Source organism: Salminus brasiliensis, chromosome 21 (assembly GCF_030463535.1).
Source record: "Salminus brasiliensis chromosome 21, fSalBra1.hap2, whole genome shotgun sequence".
NCBI lineage: Eukaryota > Metazoa > Chordata > Actinopteri > Characiformes > Bryconidae > Salminus > Salminus brasiliensis.
In genome coordinates this window covers 11,923,543-11,949,825 of record NC_132898.1, presented here as the reverse complement: position 1 = coordinate 11,949,825, position 26,283 = coordinate 11,923,543, and the positions used below count along the sequence as shown (strand labels likewise).

The 26,283-nt window shown below is 39.6% G+C and overlaps 1 protein-coding gene across 2 annotated transcripts in view; it reads left to right on the top strand.

Moving 5' to 3' along the window:
• Window positions 1–208: 208 nt before the first annotated feature.
• LOC140542678 (kazrin-like) overlaps window positions 209–26,283 on the top strand; it is a 264,173-nt gene continuing 238,098 nt past the window's right edge. The window contains exons 1-2 of one of the 2 annotated variants that reach the window (XM_072665520.1): window positions 209–458; window positions 4,226–4,434. In XM_072665520.1, the coding sequence (XP_072521621.1) occupies window positions 4,359–4,434 (76 nt within the window). In that variant the 5' untranslated portion in view covers window positions 209–458; window positions 4,226–4,358. The remainder of the gene's footprint in view (window positions 459–4,225; window positions 4,435–26,283) is intronic. The other variant, XM_072665519.1, reaches the window with a different exon arrangement.

Genomic DNA, 26,283 nt, shown 5'->3' with positions numbered 1-26,283 from the left:
GAGAGAAGGTGTGGGGGGCCTGGTTCCTGGGCCCGGGGTGGGGGGTGGGGGGTGGGGTGTCTTGGTGCTTGCTATTGAGGGGAAAAGAGAGAGTAGAGGAGAGAGGGGATGGGAGGGGTTAAGCAGAGGCAGAGCAAGCAAGAGAGAGAGCTAGAGAGAGAGGAGGGCACAGTGACTGGATTAGAGCACAACACACAGCTGCACAGCACTACAGCAGTGTGAGCCTGTGGGACTACAGCCTTTTCTCCTTCACTACTATTGGAGGGCTGGCCATATTACCTCCAGAAATCTTCTGTCCACTTCTAGACCTCTGGAATGAACTGGACTGGACTGGACTGCGGAGAAACGACCTGAGATTGGGGCAGAAATCCAGCAGACAATCAAAGAGAGAGAGGGAGACAGAGAGAGACAGAGAGAGAGAGAGAGAGAGGCTTCTGGAGCAGCAGCAGCTTTAACAGGCAAGACATGCTCACTTCACATTACAGTCAAGCTTTGCAGACCGAGTGTGTTTACACATGTGAGCAATTTATCATGACTTACACAGTAGCTGCCTTTCTCTCCAATATAAACACATCCTTACATCAGTTATGACACATACACAGTGGTTATGTCGTGTGCATGTGGAGTTGTGTGGTGCTGTCCTGAGCAGTAGATGTTGTAGCTTTTTAAAATGCCATTTACAGTCTTATTATTAACTGATTATTTTTCATATTTATTTTCACTTAAAAGGAATATAATGCTGTCTAATTCTTTCTCTCCCTCCGTTCCTCTATCTCTCATTCTTTTCTCTTTTTCGGACTCAAATCTCTTTATCGTGTGTTTCTCTCTCTTCTTTTTATTCTGTCTTAATCGTTTTATCGTTTCTCTCTCACTCTCTCTTCCCTCTGTCTCTCTTTCTCCACCTATCCCACTCACTCTCACTGTCTCAATCATTCTCACTATTGCTTTCACTGTTTACTTTCTCTCTTTTTCTTCACCTCTGTCTCTCTCTGTCTCTCTCTTTTTCTTACCTGTCCCCTTGTCATTGGCAGGGGACATATCACCACTTTTATCTCCAAATCTTTGGTAAAGAGCTGAAGAACATAAAACAGTAAAAATACATCTAAAGTGAAATAAATCTAAAGTTAATCCATTAAGTATAATGGTAAGTATAAAGAAACTAATACTAATATTGTAACCATAAGGAAGACAATGGTTATAATACTGATATAAAATATGAATGAAAAGTACGCAGACATGGATCTTTGATATGACGTCCCTTGTTCTGATCTTCCAGTGTGCAGCCCTCGTTATGTTCACTGAGAACGCTGAGTAACTTCTTGAGAGGGGTCAGGTAGGTTTTTGAACACAGGAAATATGGTGGATATATTAGTAAGAATCTGATTGTATCGTGTATGCTCAGTGAGGTAGTGCAGCTCCGTCTCAGTCGGCAGTGCTGGCATTGGTTCTGCTTGTTTGGCAGACAGGACTTCTTGTGCTGTCCCTCTCGTTGGCCAGGATAGCTCTGCTCATGATTTTCATTGCAGGTTTGGTTCTAATTACGTTTGCCCTCGGGTTCTGGTTCTGAGCGTGTGAGATTAAAGCGTGTGTTAGGGAGGTGTTAGTGTGCGTAGAACTGTGCTTCAGGACCAGTTTAGAGAGGGGACTATTTTCTTTGCTTAACACTTGGTGCTGCAGGGCTGTATGATGGTTTGAGTGGTGGTCACAGCGCTTTAAATGTGTATAGAATTTGATTCAAATATTTTAGCTAAATTTCAACAGCAATGTATTATTCTATGGCATAGAAAGCCCCGCCTGCTTATCCTCTCTATTCATTCACTGCCGAAGAACATGATTGAACCTAAATGTGAATTGTTCTTCTGAAGTCTACATTACATTTGTCTTTTTCTGGCAGACAGTCAGGGCCCAGGTTTGGTAGTACTGCTCCAGCAGGTCCAGGTTCAGCTGTAGTCCCGTCTCTGTGGGGGACAGCAGGACCAGGTTGTCTGTGATAATGTGCAGAGTGAGAATGTTAGACTGTAGCTGTAGACTGTTGTAATATTTTTGCTTAATAGTGTTGGGCTTAAAGAGCAGTCCTGTTTCACTCCGCGCTAATGAGAGATTGAACCTGTTGGTTGTGGAATTTTAAATCCATACCTGTTTCCAGAGTACACTGATGCAATGAGATCAAACGTTTTACCTCTATGTAAGAAACAGAAGTTTAATTTGACTTCTAATTAAAAACACTTATTAGTCCGTACTTCAGGATTTTAGGAAAGAAACACACACCAAGAACCAAGTTCTCCTTCTCTCCTCTGTCCTTCAATATCTCATTTTCTCTTCTGTGTCTTTCCCTTTCTTTGGCTTTCTCTCTCCCCATCTTTCTCTTTCTATCCCTCTCTCTCTACCTCTGTCTTTCGCTGACTCTCGGTTTCTATTTCTCTCTTTTCTCTATCTTCTTTCGTGTCTCTTTCCTCTTTCCTCTATGGCTCTATATCTCACTCCATCTCAAAATCATTTGTATGTCGGATCGTTTTTACTTATGTCTTGATGGCTGTGTGGTAAAGGAGTAGCAGTAAAGTTTTTCACTCTACAGTACAACTGCCTGTTTACTGTGATTATGACGGTAAAACTCTTGAATCTTGAATGCTCATTATTTTGTTATTACCCAACTACAACACCATCACTCCTGCGCTGTCCCTGTCATATAAACACATTTTCATATCTGTCTGTCAGTCATTTAAAAGCCTCTTAAACAGCAGCAGTATTATTTACCCATTATTAATAATTTAATCACTTATTATTCAGTGATTGTTTTGACAATTTCCCCTAATGTTTATTTTACAGTTTGACAGCAAGAGTTTCCTTGTTCTCTTTCTGATGGTAGATGCTTTGTATGTACTTTGACATTAGCTGTGGCGAGGTCCTGTGATGTCATTTTATTATTAATGAAGGCTTTTTTACACATCTTATGGTCTATTCTTGGGCTGAATTTGCTAGGACAGCCTGACCTGGCCATGTTGGCAGTTGCTTCATTTGTAAACATCTGAACAGTGCAATGAATGATTCCTAATTGTTCTGAGATCTTTCAAAATCCTTTCCAAATGTATCTACAACCTTCTTTCTGAAGGCCTCAGAGAGATCATGTTCATAACACTTACTTTAATAATTAAGAGCAAAACCAAACTAAATGTTTGAGATTAAATAAGACCTCTGGAATCATGTTCTAATCATCTGCAGCTGATGTGGCGCATTTTATGTAGTCATTCAAATTTAGAAATAAATGTAAGGGTGCCCCCCCCCCACACACACACACAAAAAGAAAATTACATTTATTTTATTTGTAAGGGTTTAAACATTTCTTCAGTTGTATGTGCTGTTATTTATATTGTTTATATATATAAGTTTGTTTGTATATATTAGTTTAGTTATATACCTCCACCTCTCAATATTTTGAAGATCAAATATCCATATGTTTAAATATCTTTAAAAAAAAGATGTTCTAATGTTTTCATGTTAATATTACTATCAGTCACATGAAATAGTAATATAATAGTATAATAGTAATTTTGCTGTAGGCAGGGGGTTCTTTTCATCGTATCCTTTATCCTTTCTCCACCAGACATGCTGCTAATCCATAGGCCTGAAAAAGTCAAGTTTTGTTTTATTGCTCCACAAAACAGAACCCAAAACATCCGTGGAGCGATGAAACATAACTGGAACTTTCTGACAATGTTTGGATCAGCGGTATGTCTGGAGGTGGAAGAATGAAAAGAACCCCCTGCCTACAGCGAAATATGATGGTGGCTCAGTGATGCTCTGTGGCTGATTTTCTTCTCTGGCACTGGAAACCTGCAGTGTGTGGAGGGCAAGATGGATTCAATCAAGTATCAGAAAATCCTAGGATAAAACATGGCTTTTGTGAGGAAGCTGAACCTTCCAACCAAACAGACAAACATAATTCTATTCTAAATCAAATATATATATAATGTATGTTTGTGTGTTATTCTTATGAACAACTTTGTAGGGGTTAATGGGCTATTAGGGTATAACAGGTAGAAACAGGCAAAGCATTGTTAGTCTCACTGTCTCTGTCTGCCTCTCCCTCTGTCTCTCTTTCTCTCTGTCATACAAACACACTCTCACATCTCTAAAGAAAACCACAGACACACTGTTTATATTCTCTCTGTGTGTGTGTAGTTGTTTTGTGCTGTCTTGAGCAGTAGATGTTATTCTCCCCTGACAGCCTCAGCAGCAGCAGCGATCCGGAGGGTGGGCTGATAGAGTGGTAAACAATCCGAATCCACTGCCATTTTTGACAAACATCCTGTGTTCCCGGCTCACTAAAAGGTGAAGGATACGGCTGACCTTCGCCGGCCATGGAGGACACGCTCACCTGCAGCCCCGCCACTTTCTCCCAGGTGTTTGGACGACAGGGACAGCTCATGCAAGCCAGTAAGTGTATTACCAGATCTATTTCCATTTATTTATTTATTTTTAGTGAGCCGCCTCATCTTAAGCGATTGGAGAATGTATGACATGCTGCTATTTGTAAACTAAACAAAAGTACACCACATAGCTAAAAATAGGAGCAGCCAACTAAAAACCTGAAACTTGCCTGTATTTCATATATTCTATAGAACAGTATTAGAAACCTCATACACTGTGCAAAAGTTTGTAGACACCAATTTCCATTGCTGACTATTCTGACGATCTTTAGCAGCCACCCATAACATCATGCCCAATGCTAGGTGTCAGCTAGAAGGGTATTGGACTGTGTTCTCTGGAGCGATGGAACTCCAATACTCTAATATCTTTTTGGGATGAGTTAGGGGTTGCATCGGCCAGCATCAGCATCTGACCCCACTTGTGCTATCATTTCTGAATGCAAACATTCCAACATCTGTTGTAAAGTCTTTCCAGAAGAAAGAAAAGGCTGTTACTGCAGTACCAAGGAACAATGTCCCTGTTTACACCCTTGGTTCTGAAGAAACATTAGATTAGAGTTTCTACCCTGCTTTGCAACTCTATGGCGTTTGGAGCAAGTATGTGATGATTTCAGTACACAGTGTGCATGATTCTGCTTTATTTAGGGCATTAGCCTTGTAATTACCTTCTCAAAGGTATCTGGACATTAATGGGAGCTGATGCAGGCCAGTAAGCATCTGTCAACATGCATTTGCTGTGAAGACACTCTGAAATGATTGAAATCTAAATGGGATGGTTTGAAATACAGCTGTATTACAAGAAGCTGATTATCTTGTTGGTGAAGGCGTAGATGAGTACAGGGGAAGGAAGAAAACAGAAGGAAATCAGGAAACTCACATCCTTACGCTGATGCAAGCATAGTGTTATGCTACGGCTGCCCTCGGGACAATCAGTGATGGGTTTTGGCTAATGTTACTGGTTAATTAATGTTATGAGTCACAGCAATGCACTGTAAAAGTAATATCTTGATAAGTAAATCGATACAATTAATCATTCCCTTTATGAAATTGTAGGCATCTCATTCGATAACATAAGTAATGTTGCTTGTTTCAAGACAAATCAGATCATTTTTCTTATTTCTTTTAAGATATAATGCATATTGCTCTGCTTTGATGGAAGATTGGCAACATCATTTGACAATATAATAAAATACTTTCACCTTAACAGCAGTAAAATGTCTAAAAGCTATAATGTCCTTACAGCCGTCTCACAATGAGAAATATATTAGACACATTTACTAGATTCAAGATGATTTTATTTGCTACATAATCTTATGTAAAAGAAGGCTGATTTCTGTAATTCTTTACATCCCTTGTTCATGAGATTTGCGTATTTGTGGTAGCCAGAACAACCTAAAAAAATATAGATTTCTTTTTGTGTTGTGTGGACCAAAGATTATTATTCATGATTTTTTTTGGTCAGATTTTACCCAAGAGTTTTTCAAACATTAGCTTGCCTATCGGTTTGGGGTTTATAGGTCTCTCCTCAATCAAGGAGATGAGCTTACTCTTACATTACTGGAAATAGCTGCCCTGGGATGTGCCAAGATGGCTGCAGAGTGGGCAGATTTGCCTGTAAGGACTGCACTTAGCAGTGCACTGATGCTGTGTGTGTGAACAGGGAATTGAACCTTCAAATCTGTGTATGGAGTGATGGAATTAACCATGGTGTTGTCCGCAGCCTTAAACTTCGGCGAAAGTTTCATTTAAGGCCGTTTCCTCCAATCTCAGTCAGCCACGGTCCAATGCTGTGAATAATTGAGCGAGGGGAAATGTATCAGGACCATTTGCAATGTTAATTTACTTGCTTGTCTGAGACAGAATTTTTCTTCCCAGCGACAGGCGGTCAGTGAGAAACTGGATAATATGACCTGCTTATTCATGTTTGTGTTTATTAACATGTTTTAAATAAACAGTAATGTTTACTTACATAATAAAGTACAGTTTTATTGTGTATAGTCACACACAGGTTCATAGATATTTACAATCATTTAACAGAAATGTACTTTTCCATACAATATAAGATAATATATTCATGACAGTTGTGGCTTGGCAAGCTGCCACTGTTGGGCCCATGAGCAAGGCCCTTCACCCTTTCTGCACCCTGGGCGCTGGAGTTGGCTGCCCACCGCTCTGTGTGTGTCTGTGTGCGTGTTCACTACCACAGATGGGTCAAACGCAGAGGACACATTTCGCTGTACATAGTACAGTGACAAATACTTGCACCTTACCTTTATAATCTAAATTACCTATTTAATTTTTCACAACACTTTGGAGCAAGTCATTTTGTATTTTATGCAAAGCAGAACAATAAACAGAGGACCTACTTTTACTCATAATTTACAGTTTACTCTAATAATTTACTAGTGCCTAGCATTTTTTAACTAGTTGTAGTTGCATCCTTTTTTGTTGCTAGTAGTAGCTGTGGTTTTTGGTAACTAGCTGTAGCTGCTGTGTTTTGTAGCTAGTTGCAACTGTAGTTTATTTGTCTGCAGTTGTAGCTGTAGTTTCTTGTAGCTGTAGTTTATTTGTAGCTAGTTGTAGCTAGGGCTTGGTTTCAGAAGAAGATTCAGGAGTGGTTGCAACAGTCACCTGATTTCCCATAGAAATTCTTTGGTGGGATTTAAAGAAGGTGGTTTTAGAACACAAACCCAAGGATATTAGTGAACTGGAGGCCATTGCCCGTGAGGAATAGGCTAAAATTCCTCAGGAACGCTGCCAGAAGTGGATGTCTGGCTATGCAGCACATCACATTTTCCAAGTATTGTTGTTATGCCTCAGTTATATCTATTTGTTTTGACCATATTAAAAAAATTGTTATGGGATTAATTGAAAAAAATTAGATAATCAGTTGCTAAAATTATTCAACACTGACTAGTGCAGTTCAAATCAGTATCACAATTAATTATTAACATTTTACCTCAATTATTATGATAATGAATAATTATATAAATAATTATATAAAGCTGCTTGAGTTGCTCTGTGCTCCATGTTGCTTCTGTGTAACAGACTGGATAGGGCGGAACCACATGATGTTTTTAGGGGGCAGAACATGAGAACACAGTGTTCAACTCTAAAAAATATTTATTAACAGAATTTTTCAAAAATGTTCAACGTTGGCAAGATTACGCAGATTAGAAGTTCTGAGTGTTGGTTTTGATTCATTTTTGAATGTCTACTGATGACCCTAATACAACTACGTTTGAAACCTTTTTACCGTATATTTTAATAGGCTCATTTGAACAACCGTGGTCAGTTTGGTCACTTTAATTCTATTAGTAAATGTTAATTCAGTCCTTGATCCACACACACACACACACAAACGCACACCACTGCTAGTTTCTGCTAGCTGCTAATAAGTCTCACTCATTCCCAACACAGTTAAGAGATTAGCCCCTGAGGGCCTGTCTCTGCATGCATATGGACACAGCGCCAGTTCAAACTGAGAGATGATAGAACTGGGAGACGTGTCTCACACACGCACAGTGCTAATGCAGTCTCTCACCTACCAGACTGTGGTGTGTCAGTGCGAATGCAGATGTATAATAAAGGAGCTCTTTTTCCTTACCTTCAGGTTTAAACCTTAAACAGTCCTTGACATGAGAAGAACACATCAACCTTTTAAGTGAGGTTAAATTATGCATGCCTTGAAATAAACCCACCCGCTGCAGCATAGCAAGTAGTGTCAATAAATCACTGAGAATTTTTTAACTTGCGTCGCACAGATGGTATTTCTGCTGGCGTGATTTTTTTTTTATGAAGCTTTTTGCACAAGGGAGTCATTCTTGAAAACGAACTGAAATTGTCTTGCAGTTTTACTATCCCAATTTTGACTCGCCGCCAAGCAAAACATGACTGCGAGAGGAGTAGGCTGCGGTAAGAGCGTACAGTATTTCAGTATTACGAACACATGCTCCAAAATGATGCAAAAATGACGTGCAAAAGCCATGAGGGGGCTAATTTCTCACTTAGCGGAAACAGACCACACTCGTGCTAATTTAACAGTGAATTCTAGTCATGGAAAATCACAATGTGTTTAAAAAGGGCTCTTACGCTTTATTTTTCTTTATTAGGATATCCCATCTCCCCATATCCTGGACTAATTTTAATCCTAGTCTGGAAAACCAAAAACAGTCATAAAAATCATTTTCCAACAGCTCTTTACTCCTTAAGCATTTAAAGTGTAACATATTGGATACATATTTGAGTGTAATAAATAGCAACTTACATAATATATAAATATGTGTAAATGGTAGCAATAATGTATAATAAATAATATGGAATTACATAAGTAATATTAGATCTAGGTTTTCTGCTCCCTGTTACATCATCCTTGTACTGAACGCACCTGTAATATACATACATATTAAATGCTTGCAATTACGTCAACTTAGAGTATAAGGGGTTAAACCATTTTTGTAAAACGCCTGCTATGAGCAATACTTTCCCCAAGTTTTTAAATATGATACAAAATAATATGCAACATGTTATTTAAACCATGTATTTCCATTTATTGTTTTCTCCATGGCTTGAACCCTGTTTAAATAATTCTGGATAAATGGACCAATAGAAATTACATGAACTTCCATTCAAAGTTAAGACCATTTTTGCATTCTCTTGTAAAGTCCACTGGACAATGAAGATATTAGAATTGGTCAGAATGTCAAAAAAGGTCATTCAAAATGCAGTCATGCTGAAACACTTATAACTGAATGTATAGAGCTAAACTGATGTAGGTTAAATAGGAACATCACAAAAGAATTTTAAATAGGCCATTTTTGGTATCCTAAATCCAATATTTTGCACTTTTGCTAGTATTCAAAAAGATCAGGGAAATGTGGTTTCCATGACATAAGACCTTTAAAGGAATAGCATAATCAAATATGCTAATGTGGCTAATAACAGCTAATGGCCAGTATTTATCTCTTCATTTCCTTTTTCAACTGATTTGCTTCTTTGAAGTCTTTCCCACTTGTAACCATTTCGGCAGCAAACACCTGCATGGAGAATTACAGCAGATATATTTTCATGAAAGTCATAAGATTAAAGGGATTTTAGAAATAACACATTACAAACAACATCAGCTGCAGCAGTGCGGCTAAATGTAGCCATGCCTGTGAGGAGGCTTTGGTCCAGAACCAGTAATTCAAGCACATCAGTATTTGATGTGTGTGAAGACGGACTACTTGAAATAAGCCTGCTTCTTTTTCTTCTTTGTAGATTACTTTTAATGGACTTATTCATGCTCCGCCCACAAATGTGTTTCACCATAGTGTGTTGGTGTGTATAGACAGGTATACAGTTTATACTCACCTCAGATAAAACTGATGTACTGAGCGTACATCTAAACGTTGCTAGACATACATTTTGATCAGAGCACAGCTTTTGAAAGGTGTCTTTACAGCAGTACCTTAAATAGGTAAGTGACATTTTCTTGAGTTTGTTAAGGAAAGCACTGTGGATCTGTGTGTTAAGTAGCTCTGCCAAAATGTAGCATGGGAACAAAAACAAAAAGCAGACAGAAAAGAAATCAAACCTGTTAACTTGGTCACAGCCGGTGTGTTGCGTTGCAATGTTTTCTGCTGTTGTGGTCCACATCCAGTGATCAAACTCAGTAACACTTCAACTAGCTCTGTTTTGGTGTGCTCATTGATGCACTTTTATTGGTTAAAATAGAAATAAAAAATAAATGTTTTTTTCACACATGGTTTTAATAAAATCTAGTGTACATTAGCTGTTGTCATATCTTAGTTTGTAGGGGAGCATGTGGCAGGGCACAGTTCAGCAGCAGTTAGCTAGCCAATATAGATGGAGATGGAGAGTGTGACGGCTCTAGAGCTAATCCCTAATAAAAAGGAACTTTTCGGTACACAATTGTTAAGGGAAAAAGTTAGCTAAACAGGAAGAGATTATTTCACATATTGATACAGTACAGTCACCACACCAGTAACATAATCCTCTTATTTGAATTATTGTGTGAAAAACGTGGTGAGGGGTTTTGAACTATGTGGTCATCTTTCATTTGGTCAGGAAACAGGAATGTTCATAGTAGTAACGAACAGGAGAGGGACAGTAATGCAAACTTTATCGTCTGAGGTCTAGCATAGCTTCTCCTTTGAAGCCATTTTGCCCAAGGCTGTTCGAAACGGCCAGTTTTTCCTGACATGCGAGAGCTGAGACATAATTTCACTTGTGTTTTCCCCAAGACTGTTTGTGTGATGTCTGAAACCAGACACTATCTGAGGATGTCCTAAAATGTACTCTGAACTATATAGCTAGCTTTATGCACATGCATGCTATCTGCCTGCAGCACCCACATTCAACCACCACAGCCCAGCAGGCCTGTTTCTAGAAGAGTCAGATATTATAGATACAAAGATGTTATATTAATGTAGAAAATGATGTTAATGTGTGGAAATACTAGTGTAATACATATGACAGTAATGTACGAAAGAAGTGCACGCATAATTTTTAATTATTCATAATTTATTACAGATTCTTAAAAAAAAAAAGTGGAATGTGGGAGTGGGATGTGCAATTAAGTTCCAAGAATCTATACAATGTATGTAGTTTTTGAATCATCAATTTTACCACCCAGAAAATGCCAGGTGACGCAACAGGTATTATATTTATAATATATACATTATTTACCTGTACCTATATATATATATATATATATATATATATATATATATATATATATATATATACACACACACACACACACACACATATATATATATATATATATATATATATATATATACATACATACATATTATATATATCATGCCTTACGTTATTTATTTTTTCTTCTGTCTTTTATTAATTACTAATTATGTAAAGCTGCTTTGTGACAACAACAGTTGTAAAAAGCGCTATACAAATAAATCTGTCTTGACTTGATTAATTTAAAGTTTTATTTAACCTAACTACCCTTTCATTATTCTGCATATACTGTTGGAAAAACACCAGACATTTTAAACATTAAACCTTGGTTGGACCTCACGAAAACAAAAAACCTAAATGCATAAGACTAGTTACCTTTGTATTATTTTGATTGCATTTCAAACACCAAGCAGCTTGAGATAACTTAGCATGCCATGTTGCTAAGACTGGGGTTTCCAATGCCAAGGGCCACCTGTGTCCACTTTTACTCACTATACAGTTCTTCCACTCAACAATAAATGATTCTGAATGAATAAAATAATCACCTGTAACATGTCAGCTACAGGGCTGGGTTCCCGCTTTCTAAACGGTCTCTGGTTCTCAGGTCTCCGTACCTCCTGCCGCTAGGCAACTGTGAGAACAGGCAGGGGCTCGAGTATGAATAATCCTCCTTGACTTCCTTAGACAGCGGCTGTTGTATGAACCCATGATGATGCACTGGGCTGCGTGCCCCACCTTCTGCAGAGTTTCAGAATGTAGAATGTTCTGAGTATGCAGGGGTTCATACATAAAAAAACTTGGTGACCCTCTCCACAATGATTGGAGATGGGGGTGTGCACTCTCTCCTGTTTCCTGAAGTCCACTACCAGCTCCTTGGTCTTGCTGAAAAGGTTGTTATCCTGGCGCCAGCATGACAGGAAGCTGACCTCCTCTCTGTAGGCTGCGTCATCGTCAGAGATCAGGCCCATGATTGTTGTGTCATCAGCAAATTTAATGAGGATGACTGTGCAGTCAAAGGTGTACAGGGAGTACAGGAGCGCAGGAGGGAGTACCAGCTGCACAGAGAGCTGTTCAGACTCAGATCCTGGAGCTTGATGTCAAGCCTTGATGTCAAGCCTTGGCGGCATGATTGTGTTGAATCCTGAACTGTATTCCACAAACAGCACTCTCACATAGGTGTTGTTCTTGTCCAGGTGGAAGAGGGCAGTAGGCAGAGTCAGGGCAGTAGCATCATCAGTGGATCTGCCTGTATGCAAATTGCAATAGATCCAGGGTAGGGCAGGTAGTAAGGGGGGGGGTTAAAGCATCCAGGCTGTTTTTGGAACAGGGACAATAGTGGCCGGTTTGAAGTACGCTGCCACAACTGCCACAACTGAGAGAGAGTGTGAGACATGTTGAAGATAGAGGGAGCTCGCAACATGGCAACCATGCTCAGTGCCATCTTGGACAAGACCAAGAAACTAAGATGACCCTTACATTCAGCATTTGGTTTTGTTGCTGTGTTGTGTTACTGATAAATAACCAGTCACTGCAGACAGGCTTATGTCCGGCATGACTGTAGTGCTGGGAGATCATGGCATGCAGCAAACGTGAACTTTTGCACAGGCATGCTCTTCAAGCATGGTCGTGTGCACAATTCCCTGTGCCAGTATGCATTCCCATGTACACAGGAACTGCGGCGAACTGATTTCTGAATGAAATTGGAGCAGGTAAAATTTGGTTCCATATTAGGTTCATCGATCTTTGCACATACTTATAGGCTGCGTCTACTGTATATTCTCCATACAACTGTGTGCACCCAACTGTGGCGACCATTATGGCTCAGTAGGAATACATGTACTGCTACACCCCTACAAAGGACAGATTGCTGAATAATGTGATGGAGATCATTTATTTACTAAATTATTACATAGGAAAGTAATGCATAGGACAGAAAATAATGAATGCTGTGTCATTGAAAGAGCACATTTGTGGAGCAAGGACAAAATAGCAAACTGACTCATGATGTAAAGCCAATTGATGGAAAGAGAATTCCAAATTATGGTAAATGATGCCTGTAAATGTAGAAACCATAGAGCCTTTCAATACTCTGCAGTCTGACTCATAGAAAATGGAGCAGCACATTAAAAAGCTTTGCTGTATAAAAACAACCCCATTTACCACACACTCCATCAGCCCTTATCTCGCAAACAATTTTCACTCTCCTTGGCCATTATCGCAACACTTTTAGGAAATGTCTTAAAGCAGCATCTTCTTGGTAGTCAGAAAAGAAATTGTCAACAGTGTTTGTCTGTGTTCTCAATTACTGTGTTCCCCCTGTAATTCAGTATTTTGGATTATGCTGCTTGCAGAAGTGTGCAGACCAATCTGTGTGTGCCGGAAATTTTACATGTAGTGGAGAGCTGGCATTGGTACAGATGGAAATGTGAAAACGGACGTGCTCTCTGGATTCCTCTGGCTGAGGAGTAATGGAGACTTTTATAAATAATGCCCTTTGTTTCGGCCCGTATCTGTGAACTCATTAGCTTAGCCTCTGTGTTTGGTATGCAGGAATGTGTTAGCGTGTGCGCATCAGTGTATTTAATATTCTGCATGTGGCTTTGGAGTGCTGAAAGCCTCTTTACTAAATGTGTGTTTTTGAAGTGCTGGGGATGAGCCTCCTCTGCAGCAGCTCCGCATGAACAGCTCTGAAATATGTATTACCAAGAGAAGAGCCGCTCCTCTCTCCGTCTTTTCCCAGCATGCACAGCCATTCTGAATCATCCATAATGATGTGATATTGTAGTTTGAAGCATTTTGATCTGTCATTCACTCTGAACACAGTTGACATGTTGTACTGCTGTTTCATCCCCCCCTTGAAATCTCTCCTGTTATAAACAATAAGGCAGATGCATTGCATTTAGCTAGAGTTTATTTCTGCCCTAAAATAAATACATCCTGCTCTAATTTGTGTCCAAAGGCATCCAGTAGCCTGAAATAGTGTTTTCCCTGCACTTTTTTATTTATTTATTTATTTATTTTGCCTTAGCTGATTTTCTCTTTCAACACTGATCAAAGCATCTTGGTCTGAGCCTTTGCTAGTATGCTTTAAATATGTTTTGAAAAATCATCCCTAAGAACTCAAGGTAAAAAAATAAATAAATAAATAAAACAGCAAGAAAAAGAAAGAAAAATCCTCTGTAAGATTTCAGTAAAGCACCGAGGCAATGCTTTTATGTTTTTATGTCTCTTGCTCGCCTTAGACGTGTACGCAAGAGCATGGCTCAGATTCAAGCGGGTTGTGTATCCCCCCGGCTGACATAGCACTCGTGGCTAGCTGGGGGAATGTTTGGTATTATGGTAGTGACTCTTAAAATACTGAAAATGTAGAAAATGTAGGGGTGTAGCAGTACATCAAAGTACTGGCAACACGGTTCTGTGCAAGCGGTCACCCAGAGAATACACGGTATGCGCTATTAGGGTAAATATGGTAATTTCACATGTGTGCATCACTCAGAAACCTTCATCTGTAAGTTGTAGGATTTGCATGGTATTGTGGGAAATTATAATAGTGGTTTCTGAGCTGTGGTTCATCAAATTTGTATCCTGCTTTTTAAATATTTTTTATCTAGCACTAAATTTAGCATCATGTATATGTGCTAGTACACTTGGTGCTTTTTACACTGCGTTTTCTGGGTCTTCTACAGTACAGACACTTCTGTAACATAGTTAACCTGTAACCCCCTGTAGATCAGACACAGTCTATATATACACACAGACACACAGACACACACACACACACACACACACACACATACATATATATATTTCAGGGGCAGTGGTGGCTCAGCGGTTAGAGCGCCGGGATGTCGATAACAGGGTTGTGGGTTCGATTCCCGGGCTCGGCAAGTTGCCACTGTTGGGTCCTTGAGCAAGGCCCTTTACCCTCTCTGCTCCCCGGGCGCTGGAGTTGGCTGCCCACCGCTCTGGGTGTGTGTGTGTACTCACTGCCCCTAACACGTGTGTGTGTGTGTGTGTGTGTGTGTGTGTGTGTGTGTGTGTGTGTGTGTGTGTGTTCACTACCAGATGGGTTAAATGCGGAGGACACATTTCGCTGTACAGTGACAAATACGTGCACCTTTACCTATATATATATATATATTTGTAGTCAATATACTGGATTTGGAAAAAATAGACAAGCATGAAAACCTGCCTGACAAATTGTTATGGGCTCCGAGAGAGGACAATTTGCCACTGTACTCCCTACATCACACCAGTGCAATGATCGCTGGCACTGGCATCTGCATCATCTGTGTGCATTGGTGGCTTGGTGACATTGCATCAGTGGCAGTTCAGAAAGAGGCGCTGGCTTGCTTTGGTCTTCAACTTTCCAGTATTGGGGCAGAGTATGAATAAGTTGGGTAATTGGCTCATGCAGAGTCCATGCACAGTCCAAGCAGTCTCCAGCTATCAGCACCTCACCTTTATTCTTTCAAACATACACTGTGGCCATCAGCTGCAAACTTTGGTCAAGCTTGAATGGGTCAATTTTGGGTCAGCGGCTTCTTTCATATAAAACTTGAGCTTGAGTACAGACAATGCCACTGGTGTTGGTGCTGTGCCTTGGAGATTCTTTAGTTGGTTCTTGATTATTCAAAACAGTTTTCTCTCAGATGACAAGGGCAACTTGGGTCTTCTTCCAGACAAAGTGGCTATACTTCCCAACACCGTGTTTGAATGGATGATATTGGAATCTGACATTTCTGCTTTGTAAATCTACAATCATCCTTTAGATAACAGTTAAACTCAATCATGATCACTAATAGGAAGTTAAAAGGCCTTGGCAAGTTAAGACATTTCGGATATCTTTTAAACTACACTGCTCAAAAAAATAAAGGGAACACTCAAATAACACATCCTAGATCTGAATGAATGACATATTCTCATTGAATACTTTGTTCTGTATAAAGTTGAATGTGCTGACAACAAAATCACACAAGAATCATCAATGGAAATCAAATTTATTAACCAATGAAGGCCTGGATTTGGAGTCACACACAAAATTAAAGTGGAAAAACACACTATAGGCTGACAACTTTGATGTAATGTCCTTAAAACAAGTCAAAATGAGGCTCAGTATTGTGTGTGGTCTCCACGTGCCTCCCTACAACGCCTGGGCATGCTCCTGATGAGGTGGCGGATGGTCTCCTGAGGGATCTCCCCCCCAGACCTGGACTAAAGCATCCGCCAACTCCTGGACAGTCTGTGGTGCAACGTGATGTTGGTGGATGGAGCGAGACATGATGTCCCAGATGTGCTCAATCGGATTCAGGTCTGGGGAATAGGCGGGCCAGTCCATAGCTTCAATGCCTTCATCTTGCAGGAACTGCTGACACACTCCAGCCACAAGAGGTCTAGCATTGTCCCGCATTAGGAGGAACCCAGGGCCAACCACACCAGCATATGGTCTCACAAGGGGTCTGAGGATCTCATCTCGGTACCTAATGGCAGTCAGGCTACTTCTGGCGAGCACATGGAGGGCTGTGCGGCCCTCCAAAGAAATGCCACCCCACACCATTATTATATCACACATTATATCACTATTACCGGGTATGCTGAAGGATGTTGCAGGCAGCAGATCGCTCTCCATGGCTTCTCCAGACACGTCTGTCACATGTGCTCAGTGTGAACCTGCTTTCATCTGTGAAGAGCACAGGGCACCAGTGGCAAATTTGCCAATCCTGGTGTTCTCTTGCAAATTCCAAGCATCCTGCATGGTGTTGGGCTATGAACACAACCCTCATCTGTGGACGTCGGGCCCTCATACCATCCTCATGGAGTCGGTTTCTAATCGTTTGTGCAGATGGTCATTTTGCCTCCTGTTCCTCCTTGCACAAAGGCGGAGGTAAGGGTCCTGCTGCTGGGTTGTTGCCCTCCTACGGCCTCCTCCATGTCTCCTGGTAGCGCCTCCAGCCTCTGGACACTATGCTGACAGACTCAGCAAACCTTCTTGCCACAGCTCGCATTGATGTGCCATCCTGGATGAGCTGCACTACCTGAGTCACTTGTGTGGGTTGTAGAGTCCATCTCATGCTAACATTCAAAAGTGATCAAAACATCAGCCAGAAAGCATAGGTACTAAGAAGTGTTCTGTGGTCCCCACCTGCAGAACCACTCCTTTATTGAGTGTGTCTTGGTAATTGCTAATCATTTCCACCTGTTGTCTATTCCATTTGCACAACAGCATGTGAAATTGATTGTCAGTGTCGCTTCCTAAATGGACAGTTTGATTTCACAGAAGTTTGATTTACTTGGAGTTATATTGTGTTGTTTAAGTGTTCCCGTTTATTTTTTTTAGCAGTGCATATTCACAGTGTTTAAATATAGTTTAAAAGATCCGAAATACTATTAACTAGCCAGCATTTCCAACATTAGGATTAGACCTTATTTTATAATTTATACAGGTCAGTTTTATTTTATTGAAAACATCAGTGTTTTTGTGTGCATATAATCTTTCAGAAAAGGGGTCCTATATAATACTGAAATAGGGTTGACTCTTTTACCTTTTTCTTTTTTTAAAGATATTTTTAAAAATAGATATATAGTGCCCTGGGGAATTTGACTGCCTGGAGCCTTGGGGCGCCTCAGACAATGCCTGAGGTGGCAGATACAAAAATGAAGGAATGCAAGAGATTTTTTTTTTTTGCACTTTAATATTTATTTGGTCATTACTTATTCACAAGGGCTATTTGGTCATCTTGTATTTCTTAATTTTTGCATCAGTGGCGAAATGCCTCCAGACTTGGAACTACCTCAGGTCTTATGGTCAGAGGCACCCCAAGGCTTGTGGCATTCTGCAGCTCCTGAGCACTGTCCATCAATCATTCATTTGTCCAAACACCAAAAGAATATCTGATGCTTACAGCACAGAATAAAACACAGATTTGTTAGAGGGTTCATTTGCATATCACAGCCTAATGTGAAGGGCAATATCAATACTGATTAACATATGATTTACTGTCCAACCCCGTTTGGGACTACTGCGTCCAGCAGGGATACCGGTCGTCACTTTTTAAAAGAGGCTACATGGTTTCTTGACATTTGGAACTGCATTATCACTGTTTGGTACTGTGGTACATCACAGTCCCATCCCTAGTTCAGAGTGTGTGAGTGTCCTTAGATATTCCAGATAACTCTGCACTCTTTTAGTGCTGGCTATGATTTGGACCGGCAGGTTCTGACTGCTTTTACACGCACCAAATCTGCAATGGCCTGTTTTGCTCGCAGTCGGCGAGCCCTTGCTGTTTGACAAGGGGAAGGCTGTGGAAATAAGTAGCGTTCCAGAAAGAAGTGGAGAAATACTTCTGCCTAAATCCTGCCGACACGGCAGAGGCGCACTTACATAAGCATTTACATATTAAATATTTCCATGCCTAGTATTTATGCGCTGTAGTGGCAACAACAGCCAAGCGGTATTAAACTGCTTAATATCTGCTGCTGTCAGATTGTTTTATGCAACAGTTTCACCTAATCTGTCTTTGCTGAAAAAAATGAGGCCTGCATTAGTCTTGCTTAAATTGTTTTTTCCTGCACTGCCACAGAAGTAGCTGTTCATCAGATACGCCCTTTCTACGTGCTCTCCTTTTTAAGAGGGCTTGCTAATTGCATTGGAAATACTGTTGTGTCTTAATAATGTCACCCTGACAAGTGCATGGTAATAAATAGCACTCAGAGACAGCAATAAATTAAATTGGGCAGTTTGGGGGGAAAAAATTACACAGTTTTCCCTTTAGCTCATATGTAATCACTCAGCCAAGACAGCTTTGGTGTTTGAAGCCTGCTTACTGAATTTTGCAATGGAGGCTAATGAAAGCTAATATAGATAACATGCAATGGAGGTTAATAGACACCAGTGTAAGCTCTACATCTGCTTCTCATCACAACAATAACAATTAATGGTTGGATGATGTTAGCACTTGGAGATCAGGTCCATAAGTATTTGGACTGTGACAACTTTTGTAATTTCGCACAACTTCAATGGATTTAAAATGAAGCCATCAAAATGTGATTAAAGTGTAAACTTTCAGCTTTATTTCATAGTCTTTAGCGGAACTATAGTATCTGTTTACAGCAGATTTATACATAGTATTTTCTTTTCATAAAGTAATTGGACAAATCAGCAATTCTATAATACTTGGATGCAAATCAATGACTGCATGATGTCTTGAACCCATGAACATTGCCCAATGTCGAGTTTCTTCCTTTGAGATGCTTTGCCAATGCTTCACTGCAGTAAACATTAATTTTTTTTTTTGGCTTGTGTTGCTTTTCCGATATGTTTTGGGTCCATTTGTACTCTAAAGCTCCATCCCATTCGTTTTGAAATGTGTGGCTAAAAATGAAAAAGGTATATAGTCATGTAAAAAAAAGGGTTAGGGCACCCCATATAAACCCTGTTTTTTAATATATAAACATATGGACATTTGATTTCCCCCCGGCTGAAATAACATCAGTTTGATGTTTCCTATAATGATCTACCAGTCTCTGACATCAACTGGGGGAATGTTTTTCCCACTCCTACATGCAGAATTCTTTCAGCTGTGTGATGTTTCAGCTTTAGTTTTAGACAGATGGTCCTACATTTTCCTTGAGCGCCCTCAAATACACTAAAGAATTCCTAGTGGATTTTTGGTTGGAGAGCTGTCCAGGCCATACTGCGGAAAAGCAGTCCCAAACCATGACATTTCCACCTCCATGCTTCATAGCTGATCTGGGTTCTTGTGATCAAATGCTGTGTCTTGTCTAGGTGTTCTCTGTAAAACTTGCTTTGATGATTTTATTTATTTATTTATTTATTATAAAGCAATGGTTTCCTCCTTGCACATCTCCCATAAAAATGTACAAGGTCGCTTTCTAATAGTAGATGATGTACTTTGCCAGCTGTGGCAAGTGTTACCTGTAGATCCTGTCATGACATAGCGCATTTTGTGATCTGCTGTTGGACGGCCTGACCTGACCATGTTGACAGTTGTTTCACTTGTAGTTCTATACACATTAGAATTATAATCCTTCTAACATTTATCAATAGACACATGACGCATTAACATTGACATGCCATTGCCTAAGCAGTGCCTCCGCCATGTTAGATAGATGACGTGGTTTATGAACTATGTTTTGGATTATGAACTATTCCTTTCCTTCTCCATGCTCAAGTTAATATTGGTTTGATCTGCCCAAAAAAATCCTTTCAGAACTGGGCAGGCTTTTTTAGATGGTTTCTAGCAGTCTGATCTGACCTTTCTTTTCTTGGGTGTAACCAGTGGATTCCTGTGTTTCCTTTCATCAAGGCATATCTTAATTGTAAACAGTGATGCATCATACCTGAACATTTAACTACTTAGTTGTCCAGTTAAATTTGCTCATGTTAAAACACAGGGCTAACTTTAAATGGCTTTAATGCAATATCTTGTTAAACCCTTTGAAAAAAAGCTGACAGTCCACTGAGGTGGACAGAAGCAACAGATTTTGGGCATATACACCTGGCTTACTTTCGGCTATTAGCGAGAAAGTAGCGGAACAAATGATACAGGAATAGATAAATGACAACCCTCCTATTAGATTCTACTATTATTACTAGTACTAGTATTATGTTATTAGGTTCATTTGAGGTTACTCAGCTACTCACCATGGTAAATATGAAATGATTTAGGCATACAGATTGCACAGTACTAAACTGGTGCCTATTAGAGTCAATTAAATAGCAATGATAGTCCAGTGCAAACCCTTGTACTTTTAAACCCTTGTGCACTGGAGCTACCCTTCAGACATCACACACACCTTGGCTGGGGTAAAGGGAAATGGTGCAAATAACATTTTTGCTGAAGGATCACTTTAAAAGCACATTTGTATTCCCCTGTCTCTTCTGCTGTTTGAGGCATTACGTGCTGCATGGATAAATTGACGATGTTAGATACCAGGCAGGCTCTTGCCAGGTCCATTTGTTCGGAGCACAGAAACGAGTCACCTTTCTGCACCCCCGGCTCACAACGATTTGACAGTGGGAAAGAAATAGTATCAGCAGAAATGTCTTAAAGTCTGTCATTTTTTTTACTGGTCACCTCCACAGTGGTCAGGAAAGTAGGCATGTAGCCAACAGCAGAACCACCTTACTTACCAATTACACTTACATGTGCTAAGAATTATACACAAAACTAAACAGTTAGCAAGTTATGAAGTTTATAAATAGCTGCAGATCGACAATACAAATGCAGTAGGATATGTTTCTAAACAAGTGCAACTGTACAACATTATACTGTATTATATTACACTGTACATAAAAAAGTTGTCATCGTTTTGTCATCGTTTTTTATGTGCATGGCTGAATCATCAGTGAGTGCAAGTGTGGCAAATTATAAAGAGCAAAACAAGACAATGAAGGCCTGCACAGCTGAAGACTCATATGTCACAGTGGGAATGTACTTTCAAAACTAGATCAATTGGGGTCTCCGTCCCCTTAAGGATCATCAAATGCTGTTTAGCAGAAAGGTGATGTAACACAGTGGTAAACATGCCTCAGTACCTACATGTTACAGGCAATAGAAGTGGAATAAGAATATATGCACAAAAAAGTTGTAAGGCAAATCAAATGTTGTATTTTCAGTTTAACACAGGTGAACTTAATCATTTCAAAGCCCAAAAAATATGCTAAAATGTCTCATTCTTCACAAGGTAAATTGTGCAAATGTGCTTTAAGACCATTTCACAAGTTCTCCAAATCCTTCTCAATATACTACAAGGATCTCAATTGCAGCTCGTAACATTTTGTGTGACCATAGTAATAACAGAAAATGCCTCAACAACCTTTCTAAACACACCATTGTTATTGCTTCCTTTCTGCAACTAATACATACTTATTATCAGTGAAACTAACTTTAAGCTGTGGTCATGTTAGCTGTGCATTCCACCCAGTGCAGTTTATTAAATGGTCATCTAAAGGTGTGCCTCATATAAAAATAGTTCAGTTAAAATACCTCATTTTTAGTGAGTCAGTACACCAAAGCAGACATGCTACTTGCATTTTGTTAAAATAAGTAATTTGACCAACAATGGCCATTTTTTGCCAATAAACCACACTTTCGCTGTTCTTAATATAGCTTATATGTACACTTGTTACTCAAACCCTATAATGTGCATTTTACACATTCTGAATGGGTAAAAGAATAGCAGATATTGAAGGTTGATGTGCTCTATAAAAAAAGATAATTAAAAATACTAAAAATGTGGTATTGTGCCATCTAATACTGACCACTCATTGGGCCCTGCAATCACTCAGTCAGGGTCAATAAGAGCATAACCATAGAGATTTTTGCTAATGCCCCTATTAAATTCCACAGTCATCAGATCATTGGCTTTAGTTTCTAACAGAGATCGTTAAGCCTGTTTTTGGTGTTACTTTATATGAAAGTTCAGGGCTTCTGCCATCCAGTATGGCAGCAGTGTTTGACTGACTTCAAGGCATATTACAAAGCAGTCAATAAATCCACGGAGAACTGACTTCTGGTGCCATCTCTGATAAGAGCTACTAAGGAAATCAAGACTTTAATCCTAATTGGCAGAAACTACACTTCAGTAACTGCTAAGGAAAGTGGAATATGCTGACAGGCCTCAAGCCGAGGTCTTAAGGAGAGAAGGTCTTGATTGGGCAATTTCAATGCATTTTAAGGAGGTTCTATGAAGGATTTGTGTTTTTATATTTGAGCATGTGTCAAACCTGAACAGCTCCATTGGTAATCCACAATGAATACGGTGATGCAAGGCCCTTCTGGACGGTTCTGAGCTGGGGGCAACGAACCCTTCAGGGCGGATTTTATTCGAGCACAATTTTCAAGCAGGATTTTCACTTCATCCTCACACTGCATAATGTGCTCTTCGCTGAGAATTTGCCAAATGCTGTTTACCCTGAGCAGAATCGTCCGTGTTTGGATGATGAGACTGGAATGAAACTAGAGTTACTTTGCGAAGTTACTTTAAGAAAACTGAAATTAGTTTTGGATATCTATGCCCACACATGCCCTGTGCTGCATTAGACTTCTCTGATTGGTGGCGACACATATGGTAAGATAGAATATTCAGGGAGATGCAGTTGGCAAAACTTCTGATGGAAATGCTATAGAACATCCTGCATTGCAAATTTGTTGTCATCTAAAACCACTTCAGAGGAAACCTACATTTTTTAAATACCTAAAGGAAATCATTTTACTGGTTGACTCTTTAAAACTCCTGGTTATGAAAGGCTACTACAAATTCATTTAAGGCATATGTAGATTAAGCATTCAAACTCTGCTCTTTGGAATCATGCACTTCTAAACTCTTATCCAGGCCTTTTAGGCCTCAACAGTGGAGCAAGTTGAGCAGCTGAACTTCTGCTTCCTTCGCACAAAACTGATTTTCAGTGTAAATAACTGCATGATCATGTGGTGAACCAATGTGGAAAACATGGACTCTGCGGTTCCAGTCCCTTCCATTCTGCAGAAACAAAGCCAAAATTGTCCACCATATTGTTAAATTCGCAACCAGAGAAAGAGCCAGACTCACTCCCTCATTTGGCAGACGCATCCCCCTGTCCCAGAGACGCCTTCATTGAGCTTACAGTGTATACACATGGACAAAATAATTGGTACCCCTTGGTTAATGAACGAAAAACCCACAATGGTCACAGAAATAACTTGAATCTGACAAAAGTAATAATAAATAAAAATTATGAAAATGAACAAATGAAAATTCGACATTAATTTTGAACCATGCTTCAACAGAATTATAAAAAAAATAAACTCATGAATCAGGCCTGGACAAAAATGATGATACCCCCTGACAATAATGTTACCAAAGGGACATGTTTAAATCAAAGTGTGTAACTAATTAGCATCACAGGTATCTACAATCTTGTAATCAGTCAGTGGGCCTATATATAGGGCTACAGGTAGTCCCCTGTGCTGTTTGGTGACATGGTGTGTACCAAACTCAACATGGACCAGAGGAAGCAAAGGAAAGAGTTGTCTCAGAAGATTAGAAAGAAAATTATAGACAAGCATGTTAAAAGGTAAAGGTTATAAGACCATCTCCAAGCAGCTTGATGTTCCTGTGACTACAGTTGCACATATTATTCAGAAATTAAAGAGCCATGGGACTGTAGCCTACCTCCCTGGACATGGCTGCAGGAGGAAAACTGATGACAAATCAAAGAGAAGAATAATACGAATGGTAACAAAAGAAAAAAGCCCAGAAAAAACTTCTAAAGAGATTAAAGGTGAACTTCAAGCTCAAGGAACATCAGTGGAGGACACCATTGTTGAAAACAAATAAAAAAGCCAGACTGGAATTTGCCAAACTACATGTTTACAAGCTCCAAAGCTTCTGGGAGAATGTCCTATGGACAGATAAGACAAAAAATTTTTGCCAAGGCACCTCAGCTCTAAGTTCACGGACAGAAAAATGAAGCAGATCAAGAAAAGAACACTGTCCCTACTGTGAAACATGGAGGAGGCTCTGTTATGTTCTGGGGCTGCTTTGCTGCACCTGACACAGGGTGTCTTGAATCTGTGCAGGGTACAATAAAATCTCAAGACTATCAAGGGATTCTAGAGAGAAATGTGCTGCCCAGTGTCATGCAGGTCTCAGTTGCAGGTCATGGGTCTTGCAACAGGATAATGACCCAAAACACAGCTAAAAACACCCAAGAATGGCTAAGAGGAAAACATTGGACTATTCTGAAGAGGTCTTCTATGAGCCCTGACCTAAATCCTATTGAGCGTCTTTGGAAGGAGCTGAAACATGCTGTCTGGAAAAGGCACCCTTCAAACCTGAGACAACAGGCAATTTACAGGAACAGGAGCAGTTTGTTCATGAGGAGTGGGTCAAAATACCTGTTGAGAGGTGCAGAAGTCTCACTGACAGTTACAGGAACCGTTTGATTGCAGTGATGGCCTCAAAAGGTTGTGCAACAAAATATTAAGTTGTGGGTAGGCCTGTCCAGGCCTGTTTAATGAGTTTATTTTTAAAAATAATTCTGTTGAAGCATGGTTGAAAAGCAATGTCTGACATTTATTGGTTAATTTCCATAGCATTTTTATTTATAATTACTTTTGTCAGATTCAGGTTACTTCTGTGACCATTGTGGGTTTTTCTTTCATTAACCGAGGGGTGCCAACAATTTTGTCCAAGTGTGTAGAAGCAGAGCAAATTTTCCCCCTGGATACCCAGTTTAACCGGTAAGTGGAATGCCTCAATAGTAAAAGTGCAGTTCATGTACATTACATTGCAGAAAGGGTGGGACACAGGTCCTGCAGATAGTCTCTTTATCCCCAAGTGTAACCCAATCTTCATATGAAATAGCAAAATATTTATATTGGTAAAATATAAAAAACATTACTAATATTAATCACAGGGAGAACTAACTGTTGGAAATGGAAAGACAGTTTAGAAGAGAAAAATGACATGAACACAGCTACACACCATACTGTCCATGTTTTATACAGTCACTGAGTAAACAAAATTTTCAAATCACCATCAACCTCCTCAAAAACACTGCATGTCCAAAATAGACCACTGCTTATCCAGCATATCTTCTGAAATTAAAGGTATTAGTAAAAATACCTTTGGAACACAACAACTCAGTTGTTATATATAACAAAGTCGGACAAATATATGGCTTGTCCGACTTAACCCACATATGCGGTCCAGTGCATGCTGGTTAATTTGCTTGAGCACCATCAACATGTCACAATGACATAAGCCGTTATAATCTCCCATGTGCAAGATGGCTGCATTTGCGAAAGACGGCTTGATTATGATCAAGCTGTTTCTTTTGTAACCTCCGGTACGTCTAATTTTATTTATGTAAAGCACTTTGAACGGCTTTCATATATCTAACCTTAATAGCACTATATTAATATTTTTTTACTCTGTGAACTTTGTAAATGTTTTAATAAATGGTAAAGAAATCAGGAGTCATTAGTACTACGGTTCATTATTACAGTTTACATAATTCATAAGTCATAAAAAAAGTTAAGCATATATTTAGATTTATTTGCATTTAAATATCGGGTAGGCCACTCTTTGAATCCATTCTGGTATGTATTAAAAAGTATTAAGTAGCCTATTAAAATGTGTA